The 27637-nt window shown below is 40.9% G+C and overlaps 1 protein-coding gene across 1 annotated transcript in view; it reads right to left on the bottom strand.

Annotated features, from left to right (window-relative positions):
- Window positions 1-3291: 3291 nt before the first annotated feature.
- Window positions 3292-27637, bottom strand: part of CCNT1 (cyclin T1) — a 35491-nt gene continuing 11145 nt past the window's right edge. The window contains exons 3-9 of the mRNA XM_025403449.1: window positions 24589-24717; window positions 16389-16449; window positions 15260-15322; window positions 13629-13674; window positions 11477-11640; window positions 11237-11307; window positions 3292-9297 (exon numbers count right to left, since the gene is read on the bottom strand). Coding sequence (XP_025259234.1) covers window positions 7888-9297; window positions 11237-11307; window positions 11477-11640; window positions 13629-13674; window positions 15260-15322; window positions 16389-16449; window positions 24589-24717 — 1944 coding nt within the window. The 3' untranslated portion in view covers window positions 3292-7887. The remainder of the gene's footprint in view (window positions 9298-11236; window positions 11308-11476; window positions 11641-13628; window positions 13675-15259; window positions 15323-16388; window positions 16450-24588; window positions 24718-27637) is intronic.

The following is a 27637-nucleotide window of genomic DNA, read 5'->3' on the forward strand; positions in this document are numbered from 1 at the left end:
GTCTAGGTGAGAGAGCAAGACTGTCCCAAAAAAAAAAAGTTATCAAAGACCTTCTCCTTGCTAATTCTAATGAAGTTTTCAGGCCTCATCTTATTAGACCACTTTGCAATATTTAACACACTTGGCCACTCCTCCTTAGAACTCCATACTCTTTCTAGATCTCCATACTCTTCCTAGTTTCCCATCTACATCATAGTCACCCACTCTCTGTCTCGTTTCTCTCTTTTCCCCAGTTCTAAACACTGAACATTTCTATTTTCTACTACTACTCCTTTACTTATCTCACTCTGTTTCATCCCATTCATAAGCTGATATCTCCCAAATGTGTATATCCAGCCTGGACCCCTCCTTTGAACTTGACTCTCTAGTCATCTGTCCAGTAGGCATCTCCACTTGGATGTCTAATTGGCATTTCAAATTTAATGTTAAAGCCAACCTCCCGCTACTCTTGTAGTCATCTCTACCTCAGTATATGACAACCCCAACCTTCCCGTTGGTCAGGACAAACACTGGGAGTTATCCTTGACTTCTTTCTCTTCTATCTAATAGCAAATCCTATTAGCTCCATCTTCAAGATATATCACTTCTCGGCCGAGCGAGGTGGCTCACACCTGTAATCCCAGTACTTTGGGAGGCTGAGGCGAGTGGATCACCTGAGGTCAGGAGCTCAGGATCAGCCTGGCCAACATGGTGAAACCCTGTGTCTACTAAAAATACAAAATTAGCTGGGTGTGGTGGTGCATGCCTGTAATCCCAGCTACTTGGGAGGCTGAGGCAGGAGAATTGCTTGAATCTGGGAGGCAGAGGTTGCAGTGAGCCGAGATCGCGTCATTCCATTCCAGCCTGGGCAACAAGAGCAAAACTCCATCTCAAAATCTCAAAGAAAAAAAAAAAAGATGTATCACTTCTCATTACCTTGGGTACTTCTAACCTGTCCAAGCCACTCTCATCTCTTAAATTGTTGTGAGCTCCTTGCCCTTGACTCCTATAATCTATTTTCAACACAGCAGCCCAAATGAACATTTTAAAACCTAAGTTGGATGTCACTTCCCTTCTCAAAACTTTCCAATAGTGTCTGTTCCATTCACTCAGTCTTCATACAAGGTCCTGTTGTATTTGGCTTTCTATTGCCTCTCTAACCTCATATCCTGCTACTCTCCCCTCTCCAATACCCCCTCCCCACTCATTCCTATACCAGCTACACTGGCTTCCTTGCTATTTCTCAAACATATCAGCATATTCTCACCTCAGAACCTTTGATGCCTCACATTTCCTGGAATGATCTTATCCTAGTTATTCCCATGACTTGCTGTCACCTCCTTCAGGTCTTCTCTAAAGGTCATGAGGCTTCTGGTCATGAAGCCTTCCCTAGCCACCTTTTTTCCAATTCCAACAGCCCTACTTACCTACACACACACATGCACACACACATCCCTAGGTCCTATTTTCTGCTTTAGTCCCAAAGTGCTTATTATGGCCAGGTGCAGTGGCTCACACCTAAAATCCCAACAAGAGTGAAGGAGGCCCAGGTGGGCAGATCACTTAAGCTCAGGAGTTCAAGACCAGCCTGGGCAACATTGGATGACCCCATCTCTAAAAAAAATAGCCAGATGTGGTGGTGCACACCTGTAGTCTTAGTTACTCAGGAGGCTGAGATGGGAGGATCACTTGAGCCTAGGGAGGTCAAGGATGCAGTGAGCCGTTATCTTGCCACTGCACTCTGGCCTGGGAGACAGTGAGACTGTTTCAAAAAGAAAAAAAAATTTTAAGTGCTTATCACCACCTGACATACTGTTTTACTTATTTGTAAATTCTTTGACGGCAGAATGTCTGCTTACTGCCATATTCCCATTAGTAAACAGTCCACAGCAGTTAGTAGGAAGTTTTTTTTTTTTTCTTTTTTTCCCGAGACTGGGTATAGATCTATAGCCCCACAGGAGTGCAATGGTGCAATCATGGCTCACTGCAGCCTTCAACTGCTGGGCTCAAACAATCCTCCCTCCTCAGCCTCCCTAGTAGCTGGGACTATACACTACTGTGCCTGGCTAATTTGTGTGTGCAGAGATGAGGTCTCACTTTGTTGCTCAGGTTGGTCTTGATCTCCTGGCCTCAAGCAATCCTCCCACCTCAGCCTCCAAAGTGCTGGGAAGTAGGTAGTATTTTCTACAGGAATGAATGAAAAGCAGGGGAGTGCTTCAAACCACACCAGAATTCCTAAACTGTCAGCAAATTCTGCAAAGATTTCTGATTTCACAGTTTTTTCAGGAGAGGTATACATACTGTTTGTAAAATTAGCTACTTTATTTTAGAAAATTGGAGAAGAAACGACTCAAGTGACTTTTCAGAAGTATCATTATTTATTTTTTTCCTTTTAAAGCTTTCAAACTATATCTATTACTAACTTTGTGTAGTAAGTATGGAGTACTTTAGCATAAAAGTTCTTTATTTTCAGTGTGTAATTTACAAGACTTACCTTGTAAATGTGGTCTTATTATGTCTCAGGATGAGTATTCACTATCAATTTTTCCAGGCACTACCAAGAATGGTTTTTTCTTCAAAGTTTATTTTCTTCCAGATACAATGCTACATCTGTACTAACATGTCAGGCTTTTCAAAGAATCACGTATACAATTATGAATCATGTTGATAATGCTTGCAAGATAAGCAGTACATGCGTACATGCTGCCATCATCTGTTAGTGCTATAATTTTTTTGTGTACAAGTTACTCTTCCAGGTATTCATGTAACAATATAGAGTGAGGGTTTTTTTCTTCCCTTTGACTACAACATACTTCATGCTACTGGGTTTACTGATCGACAAATCTTGGGTCTTTCCAATGGACTCAATTCCCACAGGATCTTGCACAATAAGAAAACATACTAATATAAAAACTGAAACAAAATTGTAAACATATCAATAAAATTACAGTTATAAACTAAGGACTAGGCTGGGCGCAGTGGCTCATGCCTGTAATCCCAGCACTTTGGGAGGCCGAGGTGGGCAGATCACCTGAGGTCAAGAGTTCAAGACCAGCCTGGCCACCACAGTGAAACCCCGTCTCTACTAAAAATACAAAAATTAGCTGGGCGTAGTGGTAGGCGCCTGTAATTCCAGCAACTCAGGAGGCTGAGGCAGGAGAATCGCTTGAACTCGGGAAGCAGAGGTTGCAGTGAGCCGAGATCACGCCACTGTACTCTCCAGCCTGGGCGACAGAGCTAGACTCCGTCTCAAAAACAAACAAACAAAAAGACTAAGGACTAATTTGAGGACAGTACACATAAACAATCAAATGAGTGTTTTACCATTAACATTTATTGAGGGGATGGATAAATACAGCTTGAGAAACATACTTGACAGCAAGATATCAAACTGATAGCCAGACTATAAAATGTATACATCCTTTTTAAATTTTTTGAATTTTTTACAAAGAGCCCTTACTATAATGGTCACTTACATCCTATCATTCACATAACAGCAGTAGATATCCCAGGGGTAGCATCCAGAGCTGAGGTGCCCCAAGGAAGACAGAGGCAATGGCAGAATAATATGCTGAGAAAGGACTCTTAAGAGCAATACAAAGAGAACAGACAAAAATCTCACCACAAAATTGTACCTGAGTGACATAGATTGGTAAAGTGTTTTACTTTTTTTTTTATTTTTGCTCTTTGGTCTGACAAGAAAACAGTTTTAGGTGTGTGAAGTAGGGTGGGAAAAAAGGTCAGTTTCAAATTCAGTAACACATGGTAACACTAAGTTAGGCTGCTGCATTCTTTTCTTTGGGTACTTAAGCCAGCCAGCACTTCCACTTTGTAACCAATTACATTATGATCAATCAACAACTAATCAGTTAGTTCCTCAGCTTCAGCTGAAGAGTTCCTGATTACCTGATGAAGGACATACTTGCTCTGGCTTCAATTAGCAAATGCTGTCAAGCATCCCTCTCCATGCTTAACATGGCAACATAAAACCCGAGAGTCCTCCTCTTTTTTTTATTAGCCATGAATACACACTCATAAAGGGAAAGAGTAGACACTGCTTTTAGTAAACGTTCTTTTTCTTTACCTCTCTTTTCCAATGCCAAGTTCATATGAAAAACTTTAGAAACATTAAAATGGAGAACTCTCCCACTCAAAAAATAAGTCTCATTCCAGACTACTCTTGATCAGGCAGGATTACTGTACTATGCTTGTTTGAAACTCACATCCACGGAGGGATAAAAAGACAAAATAAAACCTGACAGTGTGATACAATATGAAAATCTCCTAAACCATCAGGAGCAAACACTCAGTTAAAAGCTGGGTGTTAACAAGCAGCAACTCAAGAAACTTGGGGAGGTATCAAAGTCACTGAAAGCTTACTGGAACCTCGGAGGGCTATTTCTCATCATTTGATGAGTTGCATAGACTGCTTAAATTCTCCCAAGACCAAAAGAATAAAATTTGTATTCCAACTTCAAGATGTTCTAGATTCTCTCTTTTCCTAGTATTAGTATCAAAATAACTCATAAACAAAAAAAATTGTAAATATTAATCAGTTCCCAAAATAACGGAAACACAGATATGTTTAAAATCCAACCATACTGGGACAGACAGGGCCCCTCTACAATTGCCTTTACCTAGAAGCCATGTATGTGGAGGAGTATGCATTTCAATATGGAGAATTAAGTAGCAGAGGTTTAAGATAACTCAGCAGTGATGTCAACATGATTTTATTTCCATATCCTAATCCATTGCTGTTTGCAACTGGAGATTTAAAATTGTTCTGTCAACACTGGTAAAGCCAATAATACTGAACTATGTAATATACACTAAATCAAAACACTAAAATCATTTTTAAAAAGGAAGGAAAAAGAAGTTGAGGCTGTCTGATATGGACACACACTGATTCATGAATGGCAAGACTAGACTAACACCTAAGCATTTTCTAAACTCAAAAGCATAACTGATACTTCAGAAGACCAATTTAGATCGATGCTTCACTACAGTTCAGCTAACAGCAACACAGGTATCTGATTAAAAGCCTTAAGGACAATCCACAGGTATTTGTTTTTGCCAACACGAGTCTAGCAAAATTTTAGAAATGAGATTTACAGAAGCTGAGGCTCCAGGCCTACTTATCACCATCACTTATTTTTGACAGTCTAGGTTAAATGAAGAAACGAAAAGCCATGTTTACCAGACTAACTTTGGATGTATAAATCTCATTTCTCACCCTTTGAAGGTATAAGGATAGGAAAGACACATAGAGCTCAGAAACCACACAGCCCTTAAAAAACTTAAGTTTATGGAATTTGGACAATACACATGCTAGTTGACAGGCACATCTGTTAACCCAAAAACAAAGCAGCAGCTTCATGCAGAGCCCACAAGGAGCTTCATGACATATGCATAGGTCTAAAAACAGACATTGTATGTATCTTAAGACAGTACCAGGAGGCATTAACACAGAAAGGTCTCTAAACTGACCTATGTCAGCAATGATCTACTAGTGCAAAGGCCAGACTACACAGCACAAAGCAACTCTTAGGCCCTAGTAAGCACTTTTTTCTAGTTCACTCCTGACAAAGTTCTAAGGAACTTCACTACAGTATGGCCATGGAGAACTGCTATGAGGCCAAATGAGTATGTGCCTCTGTAGTAAAGGAGTGCATGTGATTAGAAAATATGTGACATTTGATGAGAGTAACTAAAAGCTGGAAAAGACATTTTTCAAAATCAAACCAGTGATCATCAATTCCACAAAGATACAGATGCAGACTAAACGGCACATTCCCTTTTGGAAACAGACTCCACCAAACAAAATCTAAATAAATAGAAGCCCTAAATGTACTAAACCACAACTATGTATCTACCAATTATCTAACACAACACAGAAAATATCAAGGGGAAAGAGGAAAATGTCATCTATAAAGTGAAGTGACACTCCAAGTCAAGAAATATTAATGAGGTCGACAGAGAGCTCCTCATTTTATACCCAGCAATGGCAGGAACTCTAGACAGTTCAAATATGCAAGATGCAGGGCACTAACCCACTGCCAGTTAATGTTTACTCCTGCCTACAAATTCCTTTCTATATTAGGCCAGTACATCATCAATTCCAACAGCCACAATTTTCTTCCCAACCTGTTCCTGGCAAGTAGCAGCACAAGTACAACTCCTGTCTCCCTATGACTTCCAAATGAAAAATAATTCAACCTCTCCCTAAAAAACACTTGGCATGAAGGAAGCTGCAATCAAATCACAAAGACAAACTCAAATTGCACCATCCTTTCCAGAGCAAAAAAATGCAATGAAGATCAAAGAATATCTCATTAAATGATCTCTGGCTAGGTAGTTTTTAGTACTTAGACAGCTAACTTAGAATTCTTTCTAGCCAAGATTTTCTGAAAGATTTCTTTATCAAAAATGTTCACTCCTAATATCTGGGATAATCAAGCCTCCATAACAACAGGACTCTTGACCTATTTTTATAAAGGACTCAGAAATCTTAAGAACCTCTATCAAGAATCTAAAGCTACCAAAGATGAACAATCTAAATATAATAGTATCCATTGGCTAGGCTTTGCTCATTCTCATGGCACCAGTACTGTTAAATTCACAAGCTCCAAACTCAAGTCATATAGGCTGCAAAAACCTGAGGATGCAGCTGTTTCCCTTCAGATATACAGATAAAAGCATGTCTTACATTTATAATGTGATTTTTAAAACAATGTTCTAAAACTTCCAAATCACAATTTCATTGTTTTTAGTATCCTCTAGCTTCTCCCATATGGTTTAGGCTTTCACAGGCAGGATATACATAGTACATTCCCCATCTCTTACAGACCTTAAGACTGCTCTCATTTGAACACTTTCCCAAAGCCTCACTTGAAAAAAAGACACACCCAATTCTGTAGGGCAGAAGCTGGCCTTGCTCACCAACCCTCCTTCCTCAACCCCATCTCTGTTTTGCACAAAAACAAAAAAGCGGGTAAAAAGGAAGTTCTCATAATGAAGTTAAAAGTCAGGGTATTGGCTGTACTTGCCCAAACTATAAATTAGAGGGCTACTACTCAATTATAACATAAAGAAAGGGAAAAAAACCATGTCAAATACATGCCTCCTCCTTTATGTTCTCAAGGCCAGCCATGTTTTTCTCTAGTAGACTGTTGGAAAATGAAAATGGTAAGGAACAGGGAGGGAAAGATAAAACATGATTTTTAAACACACACACTTAAAAACACACATATCCACACTTACATACACACTTAAAAATCTGAACACTTGGAGTGGCCTGAGCCTATTTCAGAACTCCTAGCCAAAAACCTACCCTCCCACCCACCCTCACACATTGACACCCTCCAATCCCACCCACCAGGAGTCACTGCTATGTATCACATACACACAGCAAAATCCCTATCCCCTTCCCGATCATATAAAAAAACTAAACAGATAACTTACTTTCTTTAAATTATTTTTTTTAAGTCTATTAAAAGATTTTGACGTTTAAATACTTCCTCTCTTCTGATATATTAAACACCAAAAGGATCCACAATTGTCTGATACAACAAACCCTCCATTTTTCGGCTCTGGCAAGAAGAGGGAAGATATCAACTCCAATCAACCTAATTAGATGGTGGAGAGGCCAAGAATTCAGAAAGTGTCCTTAATCCTTCACAGCTTCAACACCTAATACCAGTAAAAACTGTAAGAAAATAGTTAAATGCATGAGACAGCAGATATAATAGCCAACGCCTTCTACCACCCTCCTAATTATGTCTCAATATCAATTTATTCCCTAGTCCAAGAAGGATGACATATTTCATAAGTAATTTTCTTAGTTCAAAAAAAAACTAAAAAGTACGTGGTTTTTTAAAGAAGTTTTTTTCTCCTCTTCTTTTTCTTTTTTCACTTAGGAAGAGGTGGAAGTGGTGGTGGAGGTTCTGATGGCAGAGGTGGTGGTGGCCGGGGTTTGTCTGTATTGCCAGATCTTGAGGAGATTCCACCAGCCCGAGGATTCAGATATTCACTATAAGGACGAACAAATTCAAACGCAGTGGGCTGAGTGGGCTGAACACCCTGGGCACTGAGCAGGGAGTGAAGCATATTCACAGTATCTTGATAGTCTATGGTCTGGGTCGTGTTGTGACCATTGGCCCCAGTGGGCCCTTTATCCAGTTTCGAATGAGGGACTCGAGTTTTACAGCTGGGCTGTGAAAAGGAAAGCCCGCTTGTGTCTGAGCTATGCCCAGGCATCTGAGCCATTGTAGGAAGTGAAGGGAAGGAGAAATTTAGGGAAGAGGATTTAGTACTCTTGGCAATCTTGGCTGGATGATCAAACACGGCCCCTCCAGTCTCTTCACAGGGTCCCCTTTTACGAGTAGAACTGGAAGAGGAAAAAGAACTAGACAAGCTATAGGTTTTATGTGCTAAGTTGCTTGTCTGGCTACTATGTTTTGGATCACCTGGACGTTTGTTCCCAGTACCAACTGGAAGTTGGGAATGAGAGTGCTTGTGTGAGTGATGATTATGATGATGATGATGATTAGATGGGTGAGTCTTGTGCTTTTCTTTGTACTCTCGGCTCTTTGTAACACTGTCCTCTACAGAATTGTGCTTATCAGCTGCAGCATGGACTTTTATGCGCATTTTTATCTCCTCTGGTTTTGAAGAGGCAGCTTTATCTCCACCTGCCACTGGGATTCTCATTTTGAAAGCTGTTTTGTCAGCCTTTTCCAGAAAAGGCCGCTCAGGGTTTTCTGAACCCTCTATGGGCATTTTTAGAATGACTGAAGAATGGCTATCATGATGAGAAAGGAGATTCTGGGCAGCATATGCATATTGTGACTTCACATTGGCTTCCATGTTCTCCAGTTGCCTCTTCTGGGCAGCCAACTCTTCTGCATGCTTTGCACGGTATTCTTTCAGTGACACTTTAGCTGACGGCACACTCTTACTACTCTGCTTCTGGGAAATAAATGTATTTGAACCATCCTGTGGTAAGGAATGATCAACTCCTGTAAGTGCTAAATTCTCACTAGTCCGATGACCCTGAGTAGGTTCTAGTTTGAAAGAAGGTTGGGAGGACAGCCAACGCTTGCCCGGCAACATTTCCACACTGGTTAAGTTGCTGGATGACTCTTCAGAGACCGGGAGGGAAGGCACTGCACTTGTGGTAGAAGAGGTTGACATGCTCATTAAACCTGCAATGGTTGTGTCTGAAGAGCTCTGAGAAATCATATTGAGGATTGTCTGCTCTGAAGTCTTTTCATCTGTTCCTCGGTCATCTGCTTTTGTTTTCTTGGCAGCCTCGCATGCCTGGAATGAAGCAAATAGCATCTCTTTACTTAGGTAATTTACTAAATAAAACATTGAGATGAGTAGATTGTACTTGCAGCAACACTGGAAGTTCTGGATAGGCCACAGGCAGGAGGCTATCCTAACATGAAATCCAATAAATATTACCATCAAGAGAAGATTTTAAGCCGGGCGCGGTGGCTCAAGCCTGTAATCTCAGCACTTTGGGAGGCCAAGGCGGGTGGATCACGAGGTCAGGAGATCGAGACCATCCTGGCTAACATGGTGAAACCCCGTCTCTATTAAAAATACAAAAAACTAGCCGGGCGTGGTGGCGGGCGCCTGTAGTCCCAGCTACTCGGAGGCTGAGGCAGGAGAATGGCGTAAACCCGGGAGGCGGAGCTTGCAGTGAGCCGAGATCGGGCCACTGCACTCCAGCCTGGGTAACACAGCGAGACTCTGTCTCAAAAAAAAAAAAAAAAAAGAGAAGATTTTAAAACCTTCAATTAAGAATCACAGCAATCGGCCGGGCGCGGTGGCTCAAGCCTGTAATCCCAGCACTTTGGGAGGCCGAGACGGGCGGATCACGAGGTCAGGAGATCGAGACCATCCTGGCTAACACGGTGAAACCCTGTCTCTACTAAAAAATACAAAAAACTAGCCGGGCGAGGCGGCGGGCGCCTGTAGTCCCAGCTACTCAGGAGGCTGAGGCAGGAGAATGGCGTGAACCCGGGAGGCGGAGCTTGCAGTGAGCTGAGATCCGGCCACTGCACTCCAGCCTGGGCGACAGAGTGAGACTCCGTCTCAAAAAAAAAAAAAAAAAAAAGAATCACAGCAATCTATCCAAATGTTACAAAGTAATAACAACAAAGAATCTATGCTTATCTAAAATTCATACATGAACATCCATGTCTTCTGCTTATGATTATAGTTAGTCCATAACTGAATTCTAGAAATTTTGGTGAGGTTTTATGCTAAAGTAAAAGATGAGCTATGTGCTCTCAAGCCTACTTCTTTTTTGTTGTTCCTGCTGTTTTTTGTTTGTTTGTTTGTTTGAGACAGAGTCTCACTCTGTCACCCAGGCTGGAGTGCAGTGGCACAATCTCGGCTCACTGCAACCTCAACATCCCGAGTTCAAGCAATTCTCCTGTCTCAGCCTCCCGAGTAGCTGGAACTACAGGCATGCATCACCATGCCTGGCTAATTTTTGTATTTTTAATAGAGACGAGGTTTCACCATGTTGGCCAGACTGGTCTCGAACTCCTGACCTCAGTTGATCTGCCTGCCTTGGCCTACCAAAGTGCTGGGACTATAGGCATGAGCCACCATGCCCGGCCTCTCAAGCCTACTTCTAATCTCAGGCTTCTAAGAGGCAAACTCACTCTCTGCCACTCACTCAACTCAGGAGAATGAAATTAACTTTATCTGTCTGGATTTATGAGAAAATAATGGACACATCTGAAAACAACCTTTATATCTGAACAAAAAAAGGAATGATTCCATTATTCCTAAGACTTTGACAAATATTTGAAATACAACTTTAGACTACAACCTATATAAAAACAAAATTCTAAAATCCATTTTATAAGTAGGTATTATGATACCAGCTCTAACCTTGTAATTCTCTATCTTGCCTCTACCAGAAGCCAATACCCAGAGAAGCCATGACTCAGAGAAGTCATGTTTTTTCCCTACCAGTTTCCACACAGAAAATACTCAACCAGTGTTACTGCCCAAATGATCATATCACAGGAGTTACACAATGAAAAGCAAATCCTGCTATCCCATAGAGACACTGACTTCTACAACAGTATCCAAGGTATGAAGTGGAAGTCATGATTACTGTGTAACTATAAAAAGGGAAATTCCAAACCTAAGGTAAATATTCAATACTGGTATATTCACTGTTGCAGTCAAAAGAAATTGATTTTGTCCACAAGCTGACAGTAATGATTCTTACCCTCCAATTCCAAATGCGTTTGAGTCTGTTGGGAGTTTTCTCCAAAATCTGTAGAAACTCATGTGTCAGTTCTACAAATAAAACAGAACATTCAAGAAAGACTGAGAGAAACAGAAGTAATGAAACAAGAATAACCTCAACTACTAACTAACTATTTTCATCTCAATCAAGTCACCTTTGGCCAGCTATGTGACAGATCAACAGCAAGTGCTTTTCAAGGTCCCTTACTCTAAAACTTACCATCTAAAAGTTCCAAGGTCACAGTGGCGTCAACATACTCCCACCAGTGCTTCCCGTCAGTTGAGACTGGGATCTCCCAATTGGACCACTTGCAAGCCAGATGAATGCAGACACAGGCCACCACAGGAGGTGTGTACTGCAGGCTAAATGTGGTCAAATGCAGGCTGACATCAGAGGGAAGAAAACAGAGAGTGTCATGAGCTCTCAATTCTCAACCCAAAGCTAAAACTCTCCATTATTTAAAAAAAAAAAAAAAAAAAGGCTTAAAAATACACAGGAGAGTAAGAAGGGTAAGAAATCTGCAATGCTCTGATCTAGCACTCAATATAATTTCCTATTAACCCACCTGTTCAGGTAACAACATTTTTCACCTCTTGAATACACATCACTTAATCTACACATTGACCAGAGCCAAAAAAAATGAAAAAAGTAAAAAGGCTGGGAATTCAAGTTCTTTAAAACATTGACTTCTGGGCCAGTATTCAAGCCTAGAAGTCAATATTTATTACCTATTATCCTGAGACTAAGCTCAGATCCTAAGGAAAATTGTAAGCTTTTTGGTCTGTGTAATCCATAAATCAAATACTTAAGAAAATATCTTAAAAATAATTTGTTTCTCACCAATCATAGTTCTGGTCTATTTAAAATAATGAATAGACAACTACTCTCTCAAGTATAAATACGTTGGTTTATTTCGAAACTTTCTCATAACAGGCTATAAAAATGAACTTCTTAGCCCTGACAGTTATTAGGGATATCTTTGGTTTCCATTAACTAACAATGTTGGGCAAGTCATTTGGTAATACAAGTTATGTACTAATCAGTTACTTTTTTTTAGACAGAGTCTCTCTCTCTCTGTCACCCAGGCTGCAGTGCAGTGGGGCAATCTCGGCTCACAGCAACCTCTGCCTCCTGGATTCAAGCAATTCTGGTGCCTCAGCCTCCCAAGTAGCTGGTACTACATGCATGTGCCACCACGCCCTGCTAATTTTTGTATTTTTTAGTAAAGATGTGGTTTCACCATGTTGGTCAGGCTGGTCTCGAACTCCTAGACTCAAGTGATTCACCAGCTTTGGCCTCCCAATGTGCTGGGATTACAGGTGTGAGCCACTGCGCCCACAGTCTCATTTACTTTTCTTTAAAAGGGAAGAAGGAAAAGGACTGAAACGCTTTATATCCATAAGTGCCCGTTGATTGACAGAGGGGGAAGAAAAAGGAATATTTTAAAATATAATTATTGGCCGGGTGCAGTGGCTTACCCCTGTAATCCCAGCACTCTGGAAAGTCAAGACAGGCAGGATCACTTGAGGCCAGGAGTTTGAAACCAGCCTAGCCAACATAGCCAAACCCCATCTCTACTAAAAATACAAAAAAATTAGCCAGGCATGGTGGTGCCAGCCTGTAATTCCAGCTTACTCAAGAGGCTGAGGTCGGAGAATCACTTGAACCCGGGAGACAGAGGTTGCAGTGAGCCAAGATCACACCACTGCAGTCCAGCCTGGCAGACAGAGTAAGACTCTGTCTTTAAAAGAAAAAAAATATATATATATATATATACACACACACACACACACATATATATATAGGCTGGGCGCAGTGGCTCACGCCTGTAATCCCAGCACTTTGGGAGGCTGAGGTGGGCAGATCACGAGGTCAGGAAATCGAGACCATCCTGGCTAACACAGTAAAACCCCATCTCTACTAAAAACACAAAAATTAGCCAGGCATGGTGGCGGGCGCCTGTAGTCCCAGCTACTCGGGAGACTGAGGCAAGAGAATGTCATGAACCTGGGAGGTGGAGCTTGCAGTGAGCTGAGATCCCGGCACTGCACTCCAGCCTGAGCAAGACTCCGTCTCAAAAAAAAAATAAAAAAGAAATATATATATATATAAATTATTATTATTATTGCAGAATCCTCCAAATTGGATTTTCAGTCACTATCATGCAGAATTGAGTAGGTTATCAAAAAAAGCAGTACTAAATAATTGCATAACCTTAGAAAATTAAAAAGTAACATGGAAATTTAAAGTACAACATGAAAACTGTGCAGAAAAATCAATATTCACCAGAGAATTGTCTATAGCACACTGTATCAAACCCAAGTAAAGTCCTATACCAAAAATAGAAGAGAAAAAAAATTAAAATATAAACCTGTTGGTTGCCATGAAGTAAGAAGTCTGTGCTAAGTCCTTGCTTGCTAAAGAAAAAAAAAAAAGTCAGGGGTGGGGGAGGAAAAAACTTATTAGTTCCATTCATTCTCAACAAATATTTAGTAAGCATTTAGTATTTGCAAGGTACTGTGAATATAATGGCAAATGAGACAGCAGACATGGTCCCTGTAAACCTGATGTTTACATTCTGCCAACGTAGACAGATCAGTGATTTTTTATTTTAACATTAATAATTATGCTGTTTCCAGATCTAGGTACTCAAGCTTTATTCTGCATACCACATACGTGAGGTACTTGTTTAAAATGCAATTCTTGGACATGCTCCCTAAAATTTCATTAAATGTTTGGAGAAGGGTGCAAGCATTTTTTTAACAAGTAACCCAGAGATTCTGATGTAAGGATTCACTGAGAAACACTAAACTACAGGATGAACTAAGATGATCTAGAAAGAAGATCAGAATCTAGAAGACTGACATATTTCAGAAAAGTGACTTTTGCTGTTAAGAAAGCTTTTAATTAAGGCCAGGCGCGGTGGCTCACACCTGGAATCCCAGCACTTTGAGAGGCCGAGGCGGGTGGATCACCTGAGGTTGGGAGTTTACGACCAGCCTGACCAACATGGAGAAACCCCGTCTCTACTAAAAATACAAAATTAGCCGGGTGTGGTGGCACATGCCTGTAATCCCAGTTACTCAGGAGGCTGAGGCAGGAGAATCGCTTGAACCCGGGAGGCAGAGGTTGAGGTGAGCCGAGATTGTCCCACTGCACTCCAGCGTGGGCAACAAGAGCAAAACTCCCTCTCAAAAAAAAAAGTTTTTAATTAAGTAGCCTGTGATTTAATCCCCAAATCATCAAATAATGTAATATATTACAATGAAAAAATTTAACTTCTTCCAAAACAAACCATTCTGGGTGACAAAGCAAATTTTTATCTTCCTTAGGACACAGTCTTCTCAATATTAACATACATCCATCTCTAATCTTATCCTTGTTCAATATAACATTTTAATACTTTCATACATAAAGAACTCGGGAAAATTTGGGGATTTTCACATGAAACACATATTAGTAAAATGTAAAGTAAGACCAATTATCAGTTTGGCCTACAAAATCATAAAAGGACTTAAAGGCACAATAGTGTTCAGATATTCTTGATACTACTTAAACTAAATAAGAGAGTTTCTTTCAATTATACCTAATATTGTTAAATCAGAATTAAAAAGAAAAGTTCTCCAAGGGATTGTAAATCATAGAAAGTCCAAATAAATTCTATATGATCCTCTAGGGGGCCTTTAATCAATCCCAGAATTAAAATAAGATCACCAACTCCTCATGACTTTCTTAAAATTGCTGTTAAATAACTCTTCAAAACCTGCCCAACTTTGACAAACATTCTCAAGAGGTTAGCTCTCTTTAACTAGAGACCATCTAAAAACATTACTTGTAAGAACCCAACAGAAAAATATCAAATCAGAACAACTCATTGTGATTTAAGCCAAATAGGCCTTTAAATTTGGCCAAAGCAGAACTGTTATGTATTGTCCGCCACAAACCACAACCTCTAAATGAGAAAACAATTTGAGATAGTCTTCATAAGTTGGGATTCCTTACCTCGAACAAGTTGAGTGCACTTTACTACATGAGTATGTGGGTGATCAATTGTTAGTTCAAAGCCTTAAAAGAAAAAGTAATTGGTTAAAAAACTATTAAGAAGTTTACATTTTACAAATTATGCTACAAGGATAACTGATTGTGAATTATACCTTACTGGTTTCCACATTAAAATATTAATAGAAATTTATTCCACCAGAAAAATATCATTGTCCCATGAAATATAACTTGAAGGTATTTTAAGAAAAAAGTTAACTAGAATTAACTTGAGAAATAAACTTTGAAGAACTCATCATGTATATATATGTGCAAAAAAAAAATTTTACCTACACCAATAACTTTGACATACAACTCATGAAACCTTACCCTACCTAAGAGAAAAATGATAGCCCAAAAGAACAAGGAAAAACAAAATCTGTATTTTCATATTTTCTAAACTTTTAAAGGCAGCCTATGTGATGAAAATAACAGATAATAACACAGTATCATCAGAGTTGCCCATGCAACCACTAAAGCTTAAGTCCCCCCACTTTCACTCTGCTGTTCTAAACACTAGTTACCATTTTAAAAACAAATGTTGGGCTGGGCGCGGTGGCTCAAGCCTGTAATCCCAGCACTTTGGGAGGCCGAGACGGGTGGATCACGAGGTCAGCAGATCGAGACCATCCTGGCTAACACGGTGAAACCCCGTCTCTACTAAAAAATACAAAAAACTAGCCGGGCGTGGTAGCGGGCGCCTGTAGTCCCAGCTANCAAAAAAAAAAAAAAAAAAAAAAAAAAACAAATGTTGTTACAGCCCATAACGATCCATGGAAGGAAAAACATCCTTTAGATAGTTTTCATAATTTTTGAGGGTAAAAGTCACCAAAACTTAAAAAACAAATAATGAACCCTAGAATGAAAAAAATAATAACCCACTGACTGCTGTTTCAAAGGTCAGCTGTATTACCTGCATTCACTCTATGGAACAGGCCAAAGTTAAACTCAGCTCTACAACCTCTATAATCTGGAAACAGAGGGACACTACGAAAACTTTCCCAATAAATATTCTTCCTATTGAGCAAATATTTAAAATCAAATCATTTTATTGCATAATTTTAAAAAATGTTTCAAAGGAAGATAAGCTTACCTAAAGTCTGCAAAATTATGCTTTCTAAAATGACCAGATCTTGAACTTGTTGCAAATAAGCCTAAAAGTGAGAAGACAGAAATTATCCCCTACAAAGGCACAATACATAAAGTATAAACAATTCTAACAATCCCTTCCAGGGAAACCAAAACAATAAAAGGCATGGGTGGAGTTAGGAGGTAGAGTTAAGAACTCAAGTACAATCTTTTATTTATTTATTTATTTATTGAGACAGTCTCCCTCTGTCACCCAGGCTAGAGTGCAGTGGCGTGATCTTGGCTCACTGCAACCTCCACCTCCCTGGGTCAAGCAATTCCCCTGCCTTAGCCTCCCAAGTAGCTGGGATTCCAGGAGCACACCACTACGCCCGGCTAATTTTTTTGTGAAACACAATTTTTATCCCTTATGCCCATTCAGTACAGATTTTCTTTAAAAAATAAATAAGTAGTATGCTGAGAGATAACACTTTAGATATGGCTACAGAAAAAGCACCATATATTTGGTTTATTTTCAGGCTAATATTTAAGGTTTTATGGTTTCTGTGATTTAGACATAAGAAAATTCAAAATATGTATTTTTTTCTTTTCTTTTCTTTTTTTTTTTTTTTGGAGTTGTAGTTTCACTCTTGTTGCCCAGGTTGGAGTGCAATGGGACAATATTGGAGTTGGAGTTTCGCTCTTGTTGCCCAGGCTGGAGTGCAATGGGACAATCTTGGCTCACCGCAACCTCCACCTCCCGGGTTCAAGCAATTCTCCTGCCTCAGCCTCCCCGAGTAGCTGGGATTACAGGCATGCACCACCACGCCTGGCTAATTTTGTATTTTTAGTAGAGACGGGGTTTCTCCATGTGGGTCAGGCTGGTCTCAAACTCCCAACCTCAGGTGATCCGCCCACCTTGGCCTCCCAAAGTGCTGGGATTACAGACGCGAGCCACTGAACCCAGCCTTTTTTTTGAGAGGAAGTCTCACTCTGCCGCTCAGGCTGGAGTGCAGTGGCATGACCTCGGCTCACTGCAAACTCTGCCTCCCGGGTTCAAAATTCTCCTGCCTCAGTCTCCTGAGTAGGTGGGATTACAGGCGCCCACCACCACACCTGGCTAATTTTTGTATACTTAGTAGAGACGGGGTTTCACCATATTGGCAAAGCTGGTCTTGAACCCCTGACCTCAGGTGATCCGCCCGCCTCAGCCTTCCAAAGTGCTAGGATTACAGGCGTGAGCCACTGCGCCTGGCCATAAAGTATATACTTTTCAACATCACCAAAATACATTTGCAGAACCTTCCTACAATACTGTAAGCATTTAATTGATATCAAACATTTGACTCCTATTAGACCTTCCCCTTTGGGTCCATGCTAGGTTTCTAAAAAGTAGCAGAAGAGTTCAAAGGAAAAGGTAATAAGAAAATTCGCTCAGATTTCTGCCAGACAAAGCTACAGCCACTAGCCCCCATGTAGCCATTCATCACTTGAAATGTAGCTAGTCTAAATTGAAACGTGCTATAACCATAAAATAAAGTGGATTTTTTAGACAGTTAAAAAATAAAGAATGGGCCAGGTGCGGTGGCTCATGCCTGTAATCCCAGAACTTAGGGAGGCTGAAGCGGCTATATCATGAGGTTAGGAGTTCAAGACCAGCCTGGCCGATATGGTGAAACCCTGTCTCTACTAAAAATAAAAATTAAAATTAAAAAAAAAACTAGCTGGGGGTGATGGTGGGTGTGAACCTTGGCCTGTTCCATAGAGTGAATGCAGGTAGTAATCCCAGCCATTCAGGAGGCTGAGGCAGAGAATTGCTTAAACCCAGGAGGTAGAGGTTGCAGTGAGCTGAGATCATGCCACTGCACTCCAGCCTGGGTGACAGAGCGAGACTCCATCTCAAAAAAAGAAAAAATAAAAAAAGTAGCGAGGCATGGTTGCTCACATCTGGAATTCTAACACTTAGGGAGGCCAGTGTGGGAGGATTCTTTGAACATCAAGAGTTCAAGACCGGCCGGGCGCGGTGGCTCACGCCTGTAATCCCAGCACTTTGGGAGGCCGAGACGGGCGGATCACGAGGTCAGGAGATCGAGACCATCCTGGCTAACACGGTGAAACCCCGTCTCTATTAAGAAATACAAAAAACTAGCCGGGCGAGGTGGCGGGCGCCTGTAGTCCCAGCTACTCGGGAGGCTGAGGCTGGAGAATGGCGTGAACCCGGGAGGCGGAGCTTGCAGTGAGCTGAGATCCGGCCACTGCACTCCAGCCTGGGCGACAGAGCGAGACTCCGTCTCAAAAAAAAAAAGAGTTCAAGACCAGCCCAGGCAACATGGTAGGACCCCCATCTCTACAAAAAAATAAAAATTAGCTGGGAGTGGTCGCATGCAGCTATAGTCCTAGCTACTTAGAAGGCTGAGGTGAAATGATCACCTGAGCCCAGGTGTATGAGGCTGCAGGAGGCTATAATCTTGCCACTGCACTCTATCCTGGGCAACAAAATGAGATTCTGTCTCAAAAAAAACAGAGCTGGCTGGACGCAGTGGCTCACGCCTATAATCCCAGCACTTTGGGAGGCCGAGGCCGGTGGATCACCTCAGGTCGGGAGTTCAAGGCCAGCCTGACCCACATGGAGAGACCCCGTCTCAACTAAAAATACAAAAAATTAGCCAGGCATTGTGGCGCATGCCTGTAATCCCAGCTATTCGGGAGGCTGAGGCAGGCGAATCGCTTGAACCCGGGAGGGGGAGGTTGTGGTAAGCCAAAATTGCGCCATTGCACTCCAGCCTAGGCAACAAGACAGAAACTCCGTCTAAAAAATTTTAAAAAGTAGAGCTGGGCAGGGTGGCTCATGCCTATAATCCCAGCCTTTGGGAGGCTGAGGTTGGCAGATCACTTGAGTCCAGGAGATCAAGACCAGTCTGGGCAACATAGCGAGACCCTGTCTCTATCTAAAATACAAAAATTAGGCCAGGCGCGGTGGCTCACACCTGTAATCCAAGCACTTTGGGAGGCCAAGGTGGGCAGATCACGAGGTCAGGAGTTCAAGACCAGCTTGACCAACATGGTGAAACCCCGTCTCTACTAAAAATACAAAAAAAATTAGCCGGGCATGGTGGTAGATACCTGTAGTCCCAGCTACTCAGGAGACTGAGGGAGGAGAATCACTTGAACCCAGAAGGTGGAGGTTGCAGTGAGCCAAGATTGCGCCACTGCACTCCAGCCTGGGTGACAAAGCAAGACTCCATCTTAAAAAAAAAAAAAAAAAAAAATTAGCTGGGCATGGTGGTGCACACCTATAGTCCTAACTACTTTGGGAGCTGAGGCACGAGTATCACTTGAACCTGGGAGGCCGAGGTTGCCATAAGCCGAGATCACACCACTGCACTCCAGCCTGCACAACACAACGAGTCTCTCAAAAAAAAAAAAAAAAAAAAAAAAAGTAAAATAACCCATTAATAACTTTTTAACATTGATTATATGCTAAAATGCCCATGTATTAGACATACTGGGTTAAATATATGTATTTATGTTAAATATCTATTGCATTATACATTTATGTTAAATATATACTTTATATATAATCATTTTATTGTATATTATATATATAGTTTTCTTTTTTAAAAACTAGGATTTTAATGAAATTTAATGAAAAGTTAAAAATTTTAAATTAAATATGTGGCTCCCACTATATTTCTATTGGACAGTACTGGTCTAGAGCTCTAAGAAAATGAGACCTGGGTCAGTAGTTAAAAGACCCAAATTACAGTTCGCTTTCTCTTAGGGAAACAGGAACCCAGGATAGCCATGGTAACACCATTTTAAAAATCACCTTCATCTTACAACTACCAAGGCACATTCCTTGCAAGTCATGACCCATGGTCATAAGATATTTGCAGCTAAGGAAGTAGCTTAATAATGCCTGCAAGAACAAACTACAACAACAACAAAATGTCCAGATATCTTGAAAGCACAAAATATATGCTTTTTAAATATAGTTATGCTTTGATGTGCTTACACACTAAAATGCCAAAGATCGTTTTCTTTAAATCAACAAAATAATACATTTTGTCACAATGTCGACATAGCTTAGCTTTTACACAGAGAAGATGCCTATATAAGAAATGCTTAAGAGGCTGGGCACAGTGGCTCACACCTGTAATCTCAGCACTTTGAGAGGCTGAGGCAGGCTGGTAGCTTGAACCCATGAGTAGAGACCAGTCTGGGCAACATGGCAAAATCTTGTCTCCACAAAAAAATAGAAAAATTAGCGGGGTATGGTGGTGTGTGCCTGTAGTCCCAACTATTTGGCATGCTGAAGTGTGAGGAGCAACTGAGCCCAGGCAGGTCAAGGATACACTGAGCCACCATCGTGCCACTGTACTCCAGTCTGATCGACAAGAGTACGATTTTGTCTCAAAAACTAAAATTTAATTAAAAAAAAAAAAAAAAAAGAAATGCTTAAAACAAAGATGAAACATTCCTTCTGCTTTCTGAGGACTCCCTACTCTGTAACTGCATAGCTTTCAATCGACTATCTTCTCACTGCACTCTGTGGCGCAACTTGAACTCCTTCCTGTGTGAAATCCAAGAACCTTCTCTTGGGGTCTGGATCAAGATCCCCCTTTTCATAACGTTATGATTTTAATATGTCAATAAGGACTTAAAACTATACTAGTTTCTCCTTTCCATACAGAGGAGAAAACATCTCCCTAACCAACTCACAAAAACTGCAGACTCAGGTGAGAAGTTACATAAATACACTTTTGAGAAGAAAAAAGTGTGGATTATTTTATTTTTGTTTAATTTTGTTAACTCAATTCTATAGACCAATGGCATTTACTAGTCTCAAACCTAAACAAAGTCCAGAGCAATCACTCTTTCCACAAGAGCTACTGGTATGGCTTAAACAGAAAAACGAATGAAGACACTGCTATGCAAACATTATTAGGAAGGACTATTACTAAAAACAAACAAAAATCTCCCCTGCCACCCAAAAAATCTTTCTACAACATGATCAGAAGAAAACACACAATTCCATTTATTTATTTCGTAAAGGACAAGCCGCACATTCATTGTAAGAGACTTAAATAATCTAGTCTCACCACAAATACATTATTTTTCTCCAATCGCTTACAAGTGTCAGACCTCTCAATTTATCATCACTCCCCAATCACTGGCTTCTAAAAGCAGGAGAGAGTTTTCCTTCTATTTTATTGTATATATTTTATTTACATCTTATTTTATTTTTAGAGTTTGGCTCTGTCACCAAGGCTAGAGTGTAATGGTGCCATCTCAGCTTACTGCAACCACTGCCTCCCAGGCTCAAGCAATCCTCCCACCTCAGCCTCCCGAGTAACTGGGACCACAGTCATGCACCACCATGCCCAGCTAATTTCTGTATTTTTGGTAGAGAAGGGGTTTTACCATGTTGCCCAAGCTGGTCTTGAACTCCTGGGCTTAAGCAATCCTCCCATCTCAGCCTCCCAATGCGCTGGGATTACAGGCATGAGCCACCATGTCCAGCCTTTTCCTTCTTTAATAAAGTCAAAAAAGGATGGAAGAAAACAAAAAAAGTCCTGTGTACATGTGCAGGATAAAGATCTGAAAGAATACATATCAAACAGTAATTGGCACTATCTTCCTAGGAGAAAAGGCCAACTTTAACTTTAAATGTTTCTTAAGTGTTTGAATTCTTTTATCATAAGCATAAGTAATTTTTATAATTTTCTTTAAGTTAAAAAAATAGACCAGGGGCAGTGGCTCACACCTGTAATCCCAGCACTTTGGGAGGCCGGGGCGGGCTTATCACCTGAGGTCGGGAGTTCAAGACCAGTCTGACCAACATGGAGAAACCCCGTCTCTACTAAAAATACAAAATTAGCCAGGCATGGTAGCACATGCCTGTAATCCCAGCTACTAGGGAGGCTGAGGCAGGAGAATCGCTTGAATCTGCGAAGAAGAGGTTGTGGTGAGCCAAGATCACGCCACTGCACTCCAGCCTGGGCAACAAGAGCGAAACTCCCAACTCGGGGGAAAAAAAAAAAAAAAGTTAAAAAAATAACTAGTATCACTACTAATTTAAGAATCCATAACAAAAATTTATAACAATACTTTTCAGCCAGGTGCAGTGGCTCACGCCTGTAATCCCAGCACTTGGGAGGCCAAAGGGGTGGATTACTTGAGCTCAGGACGTCGAGAACAGCCTGGGCAACATGGTGAAACCCCATCTCTACAAAAACTAGCTGGGCATGGTGGCACACACCTAGTCCCAGCCGCTCAGGAAGCTGAGGTCGGGGAGATCACTGAGCCCGGGAGGTCGAGGCCACAATGAGCCATGATCACACTACTGGACTCCAGCCAGGGCAAGAGAGCGAAACCTAAAAAAAAAAAAAAAAAAAAAAAAAAGAATATTTTTCATAACACTTATAGTGATGAAAAGCTAAAATTGTCTAGACTTCCTCATGGAGAATGGTTAAAACTACATACATTCACATATATGTCATCAAATACTAGCCAGACATTTTTAAAAAGTAGAGAATCCATCAGATGGGAAAATATTTGGGATATAGGAAGCAAACAAAAACAAAACCAGAGACAAAATACATGCACACATAGCTATTTATACAAAAGAAACCACAAATAACAGTGGTTCATTAGTATACCTGTGCTTCAGTTGTCTCTCTAACAGGGGGTCCATGGCCTGTTATGAACTAAGCCGCACAGCAGGAGTTGAGCGGCAGACGAGTGAGTGAAGCTTCATCTGTATTTACAGCCGCTCCCCATCATTCACATTGCCCAACCTGAGCTCCGCCTCTTGTCTGATCAGCCGTGGCATTAGATTCTTATAGGAGTGCTTGAACCCTGTGGTGAACTGCCCATGCAAGTGATCTAATTTGCTGCTTTTTATGAGAATCTAATGCCTGATGATCTGTCACTGTCTCCCATCACCCCCAGACGGGACCATCTAGTTGGAGGAAAGGAAGCTCAGGGTGGCCGGGGGCAGTGGCTCACACCTGTAATTCCAGCACTTTGGGAGGCTGAGGCAGGCAGATCACAAGGTCAAGAGGTCAAGACCATCCTGCCAACATGGTGAAACTCTGTCTCTACTAAAAATACAAAAATAAGCAAGGTGTGGTGGCGTGCACCTGTAGTCCCACCTACTCGGGAGGCTGAGGCAGCAGAATCACTTGAACCCGGGAGGTGGAGGTTGCAGTGGGCCGAGATCGCGCCACTGCACTCCAGCCTGGTGACAAAAGCAAGACTCCGTCTCAAAAAAAAAAGAGAGAGAGAGACGCTTAGGGCTCCCACTGATTCTACATTATGGTGAGTTATATAATTATTTCATTATGTATAACAATATAATAATAACAAATAAAATGAACAATAAATGTAATGTGCTTGAATCATCCCAAAACCATCTCCAACCCCACCCTCTCTCTGTCCATGTAAAAACTGTCTCCCATGAAACCAGTCCCGGGTGCCAAAAAACATCTGGGACCATTGGTCTAGAATTTATCTGAGAGATACTTTCTTCTTCATTTTTCTGTATTTTCAAATTTTACTGCAACAAATACACAACTTTTGCCACAAAATTTATGTTTTGTTTTGTTTTTCAGACAGGGTCCTGGCACTGTTGCCTGCAGTGGTATGATCATGGCTCACTGCAGCCTCAACATCCCATGCTCAAGCAACCCTCCCACTTCAGTCTCCCAAGTAGCTGGGACTAAAGATGTTAGCCAGCATGTCCAGGTTTTTTTTTTTTTCTTTTTTTGTAAAAAGGATGTTTCACTTTGTTGCCAGAGCTGGTCTTGAACTGGACTCAAGCAATTGTCCTGCCTCAGCCTCCCAAAGTGTTGGGAATTACAGGCATGAGCCACTACATCTGGCTTTTTTTTTTTTTTTTTTTCCCCATAGAGACAGGGTCTTGCTATGTTGTCCAGGCTGGTCTTGAACTTCTGGCCTAAAGTGATTCTCCCACCTTACCCTCCCAAGTGCTAGGATTACAGGTGTGAGCCACCACCATACCCAGCCTGAATTTTTATTGTTAAGGAAAACACAAACACTAAAAGGTTCTTTTAATAACCCCAATCCAAACTTCAATAAATCAAAGTTATAAAATTAAGTTGCATCGAAATATATAAAGATCCTGGCATGCTTGGGAGTACGGTAAAAAAAAAAAAGAAAGAAAAAGATTAAGAAAAACAGATGGGTAATTAATCTCCTACCTCACTTCTAGTATCAGGAAGGGATTCCTGAGGATGGAGACAAGTATGTGCTACCTTGATGACATGTTCCAATTTTTTGGGCTGCTCCTCCACTTTAGCTGCTAGAAACAAGGCTGCTGGAGCCACAGACTGAATGGAGAGAAAATAAATCATATTTATTACCAATGTATTCATTTATAGATCAAGATAGATCCAAAGAGGAGCTAAGTCTCAAATCAAGTTATTTACTTGCCTCGATTTTGTCACCTCTTTACCCTTTCCCCCCAGCTTCTAGCATCTTCCCCTCTCCTAGCCATTAATCCATGTCACTTCTAAACACCAATTATTTGGCAAACTCTCATTAAAAGCTATCTATGGGAGAAGCTACTAGATGTAAACAGACAGTTTTCTATTTAAAATGAGATTCTTTATTAAGTTTGTATCAAATCACTCAATACATCTTTTAAGGAGTAAATTGAAACGTCCAGAATATACAAATCCATATAGAGAAAAAGTTTAGTGGTTGCCAGGAGCTGGGGAGAGGGGAGTATAGGAATAACTGCTAATAGGTGAGGGGTGATGTAAATGTTCTGGAATTAGATTGTGTTGATAGTTGCACAATTTTGTGCATATACTAAAAACCAGTGAACTATATAATTTAAACAAATGAATTTAATTGTATGTGAATTGCATCTCAATTACTTATACATATCAAATCTTTCAAAAATATAAAGCATGGCATTATATGCAAGGCATTATTTATAAAAAGCACTAAGAGGGAAAAATTGAAGTCAATACACAAGTAGATAACAAACTTTATAAAAGATTAGAGCAATATGACATAAATGTAGCCTGGTGATCTTGGAAATTTCAGGAAGTAGAACTTTTCTTTTTTTTTTTTTTTGTTTTTTTGTTTTTTTTTTTTTTTGAGACGGAGTTTGTCCGGGTGTGTCGCCGAGGCTGGAGTGCTGTGGCCGGATCTCAGCTCACTGCAAGCTCCGCCTCCCGGGTTTACGCCATTCTCCTGCCTCAGCCTCCGGAGTAGCTGGGACTACAGGAGCCCGCCACCTCGCCCGGCTAGTTTTTTGTATTTTTTTTTAGTAGAGACGGGGTTTCACCGTGTTAGCCAGGATGGTCTCGATCTCCCGACCTCGTGATCCGCCCGTCTCGGCCTCCCAAAGTGCTGGGATTACAAGCTTGAGCCACCGCGCCCGGCCACTTTTCTTGAATATTAAGAATATTTCAATGAATCAAAGATGGTAATGTTAAGAGCTATAATTCACCAAGAGACAAAGAAATACATAAATAATTTTACAGAATTTAAACATATATTTCATTTTACTGACTAGAACTGATATTCTAATACTTATTTGTAACTCTGATGTCATCTATGCCATACTTTTCTAGAATAAGTTTTTCTCCACAAATTCAACTCATAGTAATCATTTCAGACAAGACCATAGGAGACAAAAATAATTTAAAACAAAATTTTTTTAGGCCAGGTACGGTGGTTCAAAGTCTATAATCTCAGCACTTTGGGAAGCAGAGGCGGGCGATCACTTGAGCCCAGAAGTCCGAGACCAGCCTGGGCAACACAGTGAGAGACTCCATCTCCATACACACATTAAAAAGAATTGTTTTAAGTAAACATAGTGATTCATTTCCTTCACATTTGTTTCAGATGAATATGAAGCATACTACATATATATTCCTCAGACTTTAGGATAAACAAAACAGGATCAGAGAAAAATGGGTATGAACAAAGGTATTTTGATCGGGGCATAAAGCACATTTTCAACACTAAACTGAGTAGTTAAATAAATCAGATAATCGGATGTGGAACACAAATTTTTTTTTCTTTTTTTTTTTTTTTTTTTTTGAGACAGCATCTCACTCTGTCACCCAACTGCAGTGCAGTGGTGTCATCACAGTTCCACTCAACCTGTGGAAGGCTGAGATATTCCCATCTCAGCCTTTGAAGTAGCTGGGATCACAGGCACACGCTACCACACCCAGTTAATTTATTTTTATTTTTAATAGAGATGGGGTCGCCCTACATTGTCCAGGCTGCTCAAACTCCTGGGCTCAAGTGATTCTCCTGTCTCTGCCTCCCAAACTCCTAGGATTACAGGTGTAAGTCACCTCACCCAGCCAAGATTCTTAACAAGAGTGACACTAAAGATTTTGAAAAACAGTTTTAAAAATGTTTATGATAAATGTATGTAACTATTATGTACATATGATAATTAATAAACATAAATTTTTAAAACAAAGTAATATTTAGAAGGAGTAATCTGGTGGTAGGTAGAACTAGGAGAAAAGGATGGGATACATTAAAAGTTAATTCAGGCTGCGTGTCGTGGCTCACGCCTGTAATCCCAGCATTTTGAGAGGCTGAGGCGGCGGATCACTTGAAGTCAGGAATTCAAGACCAGCCTGGGCAACATGGTGAAACCCCATCTCTACTAAAAACACAAAAATTAGCCAGGCATGGTGACACACACCACCACTAGGGAGTCTTCTAGTAGGGCAGTCCCACTTACTCAAGAAAACTGCCTGAACCCAGGAGGCAGGGGTTCAAGTGAGCCAATATCATGCCATTGTACACCAGCCTGGGCAACAGAGCAATACTGTCTCAAAAAATAAAATGAAAGTTAACTTAAATAATAATTTAGGCATTAGGACATAAAGTTTAGAGTACTTTGGGAGGCCAAAGCAGGAGAATCACTTGAGCTCAAAGTTCGAGATCAGCCTGGGCAACACAGTGAGACCCTGTCTCTGTTTTTTAAAAATTATTTTAAAATATAGAAAAAATGATTCTAAAAAGTTTAGAGTAGGCCGGGCATGGCGGCTGATGCCTGTAATCCCAGCACTTTGGGAGGCCGAGGTGGGCAGATCACCTGAGGTCAGGAGTTCAAGAACAGGCTGGCCAACATGGTAAAAGCCCATCTCTACTAAAATTACAAAAATTAGCCAGGAGTGGTGGTGTACGCCTGTGGTCCCAGCTACTTGGGAGGCTGAGGCAGGAGAATAGCTTGAACCCAGGAGGCAGAGGTTGCAGTGAGCCAAG

The sequence above is a fragment of the Theropithecus gelada genome, chromosome 11 (genome assembly GCF_003255815.1).
Source record: "Theropithecus gelada isolate Dixy chromosome 11, Tgel_1.0, whole genome shotgun sequence".
NCBI classification, from domain to species: Eukaryota; Metazoa; Chordata; class Mammalia; order Primates; family Cercopithecidae; genus Theropithecus; species Theropithecus gelada.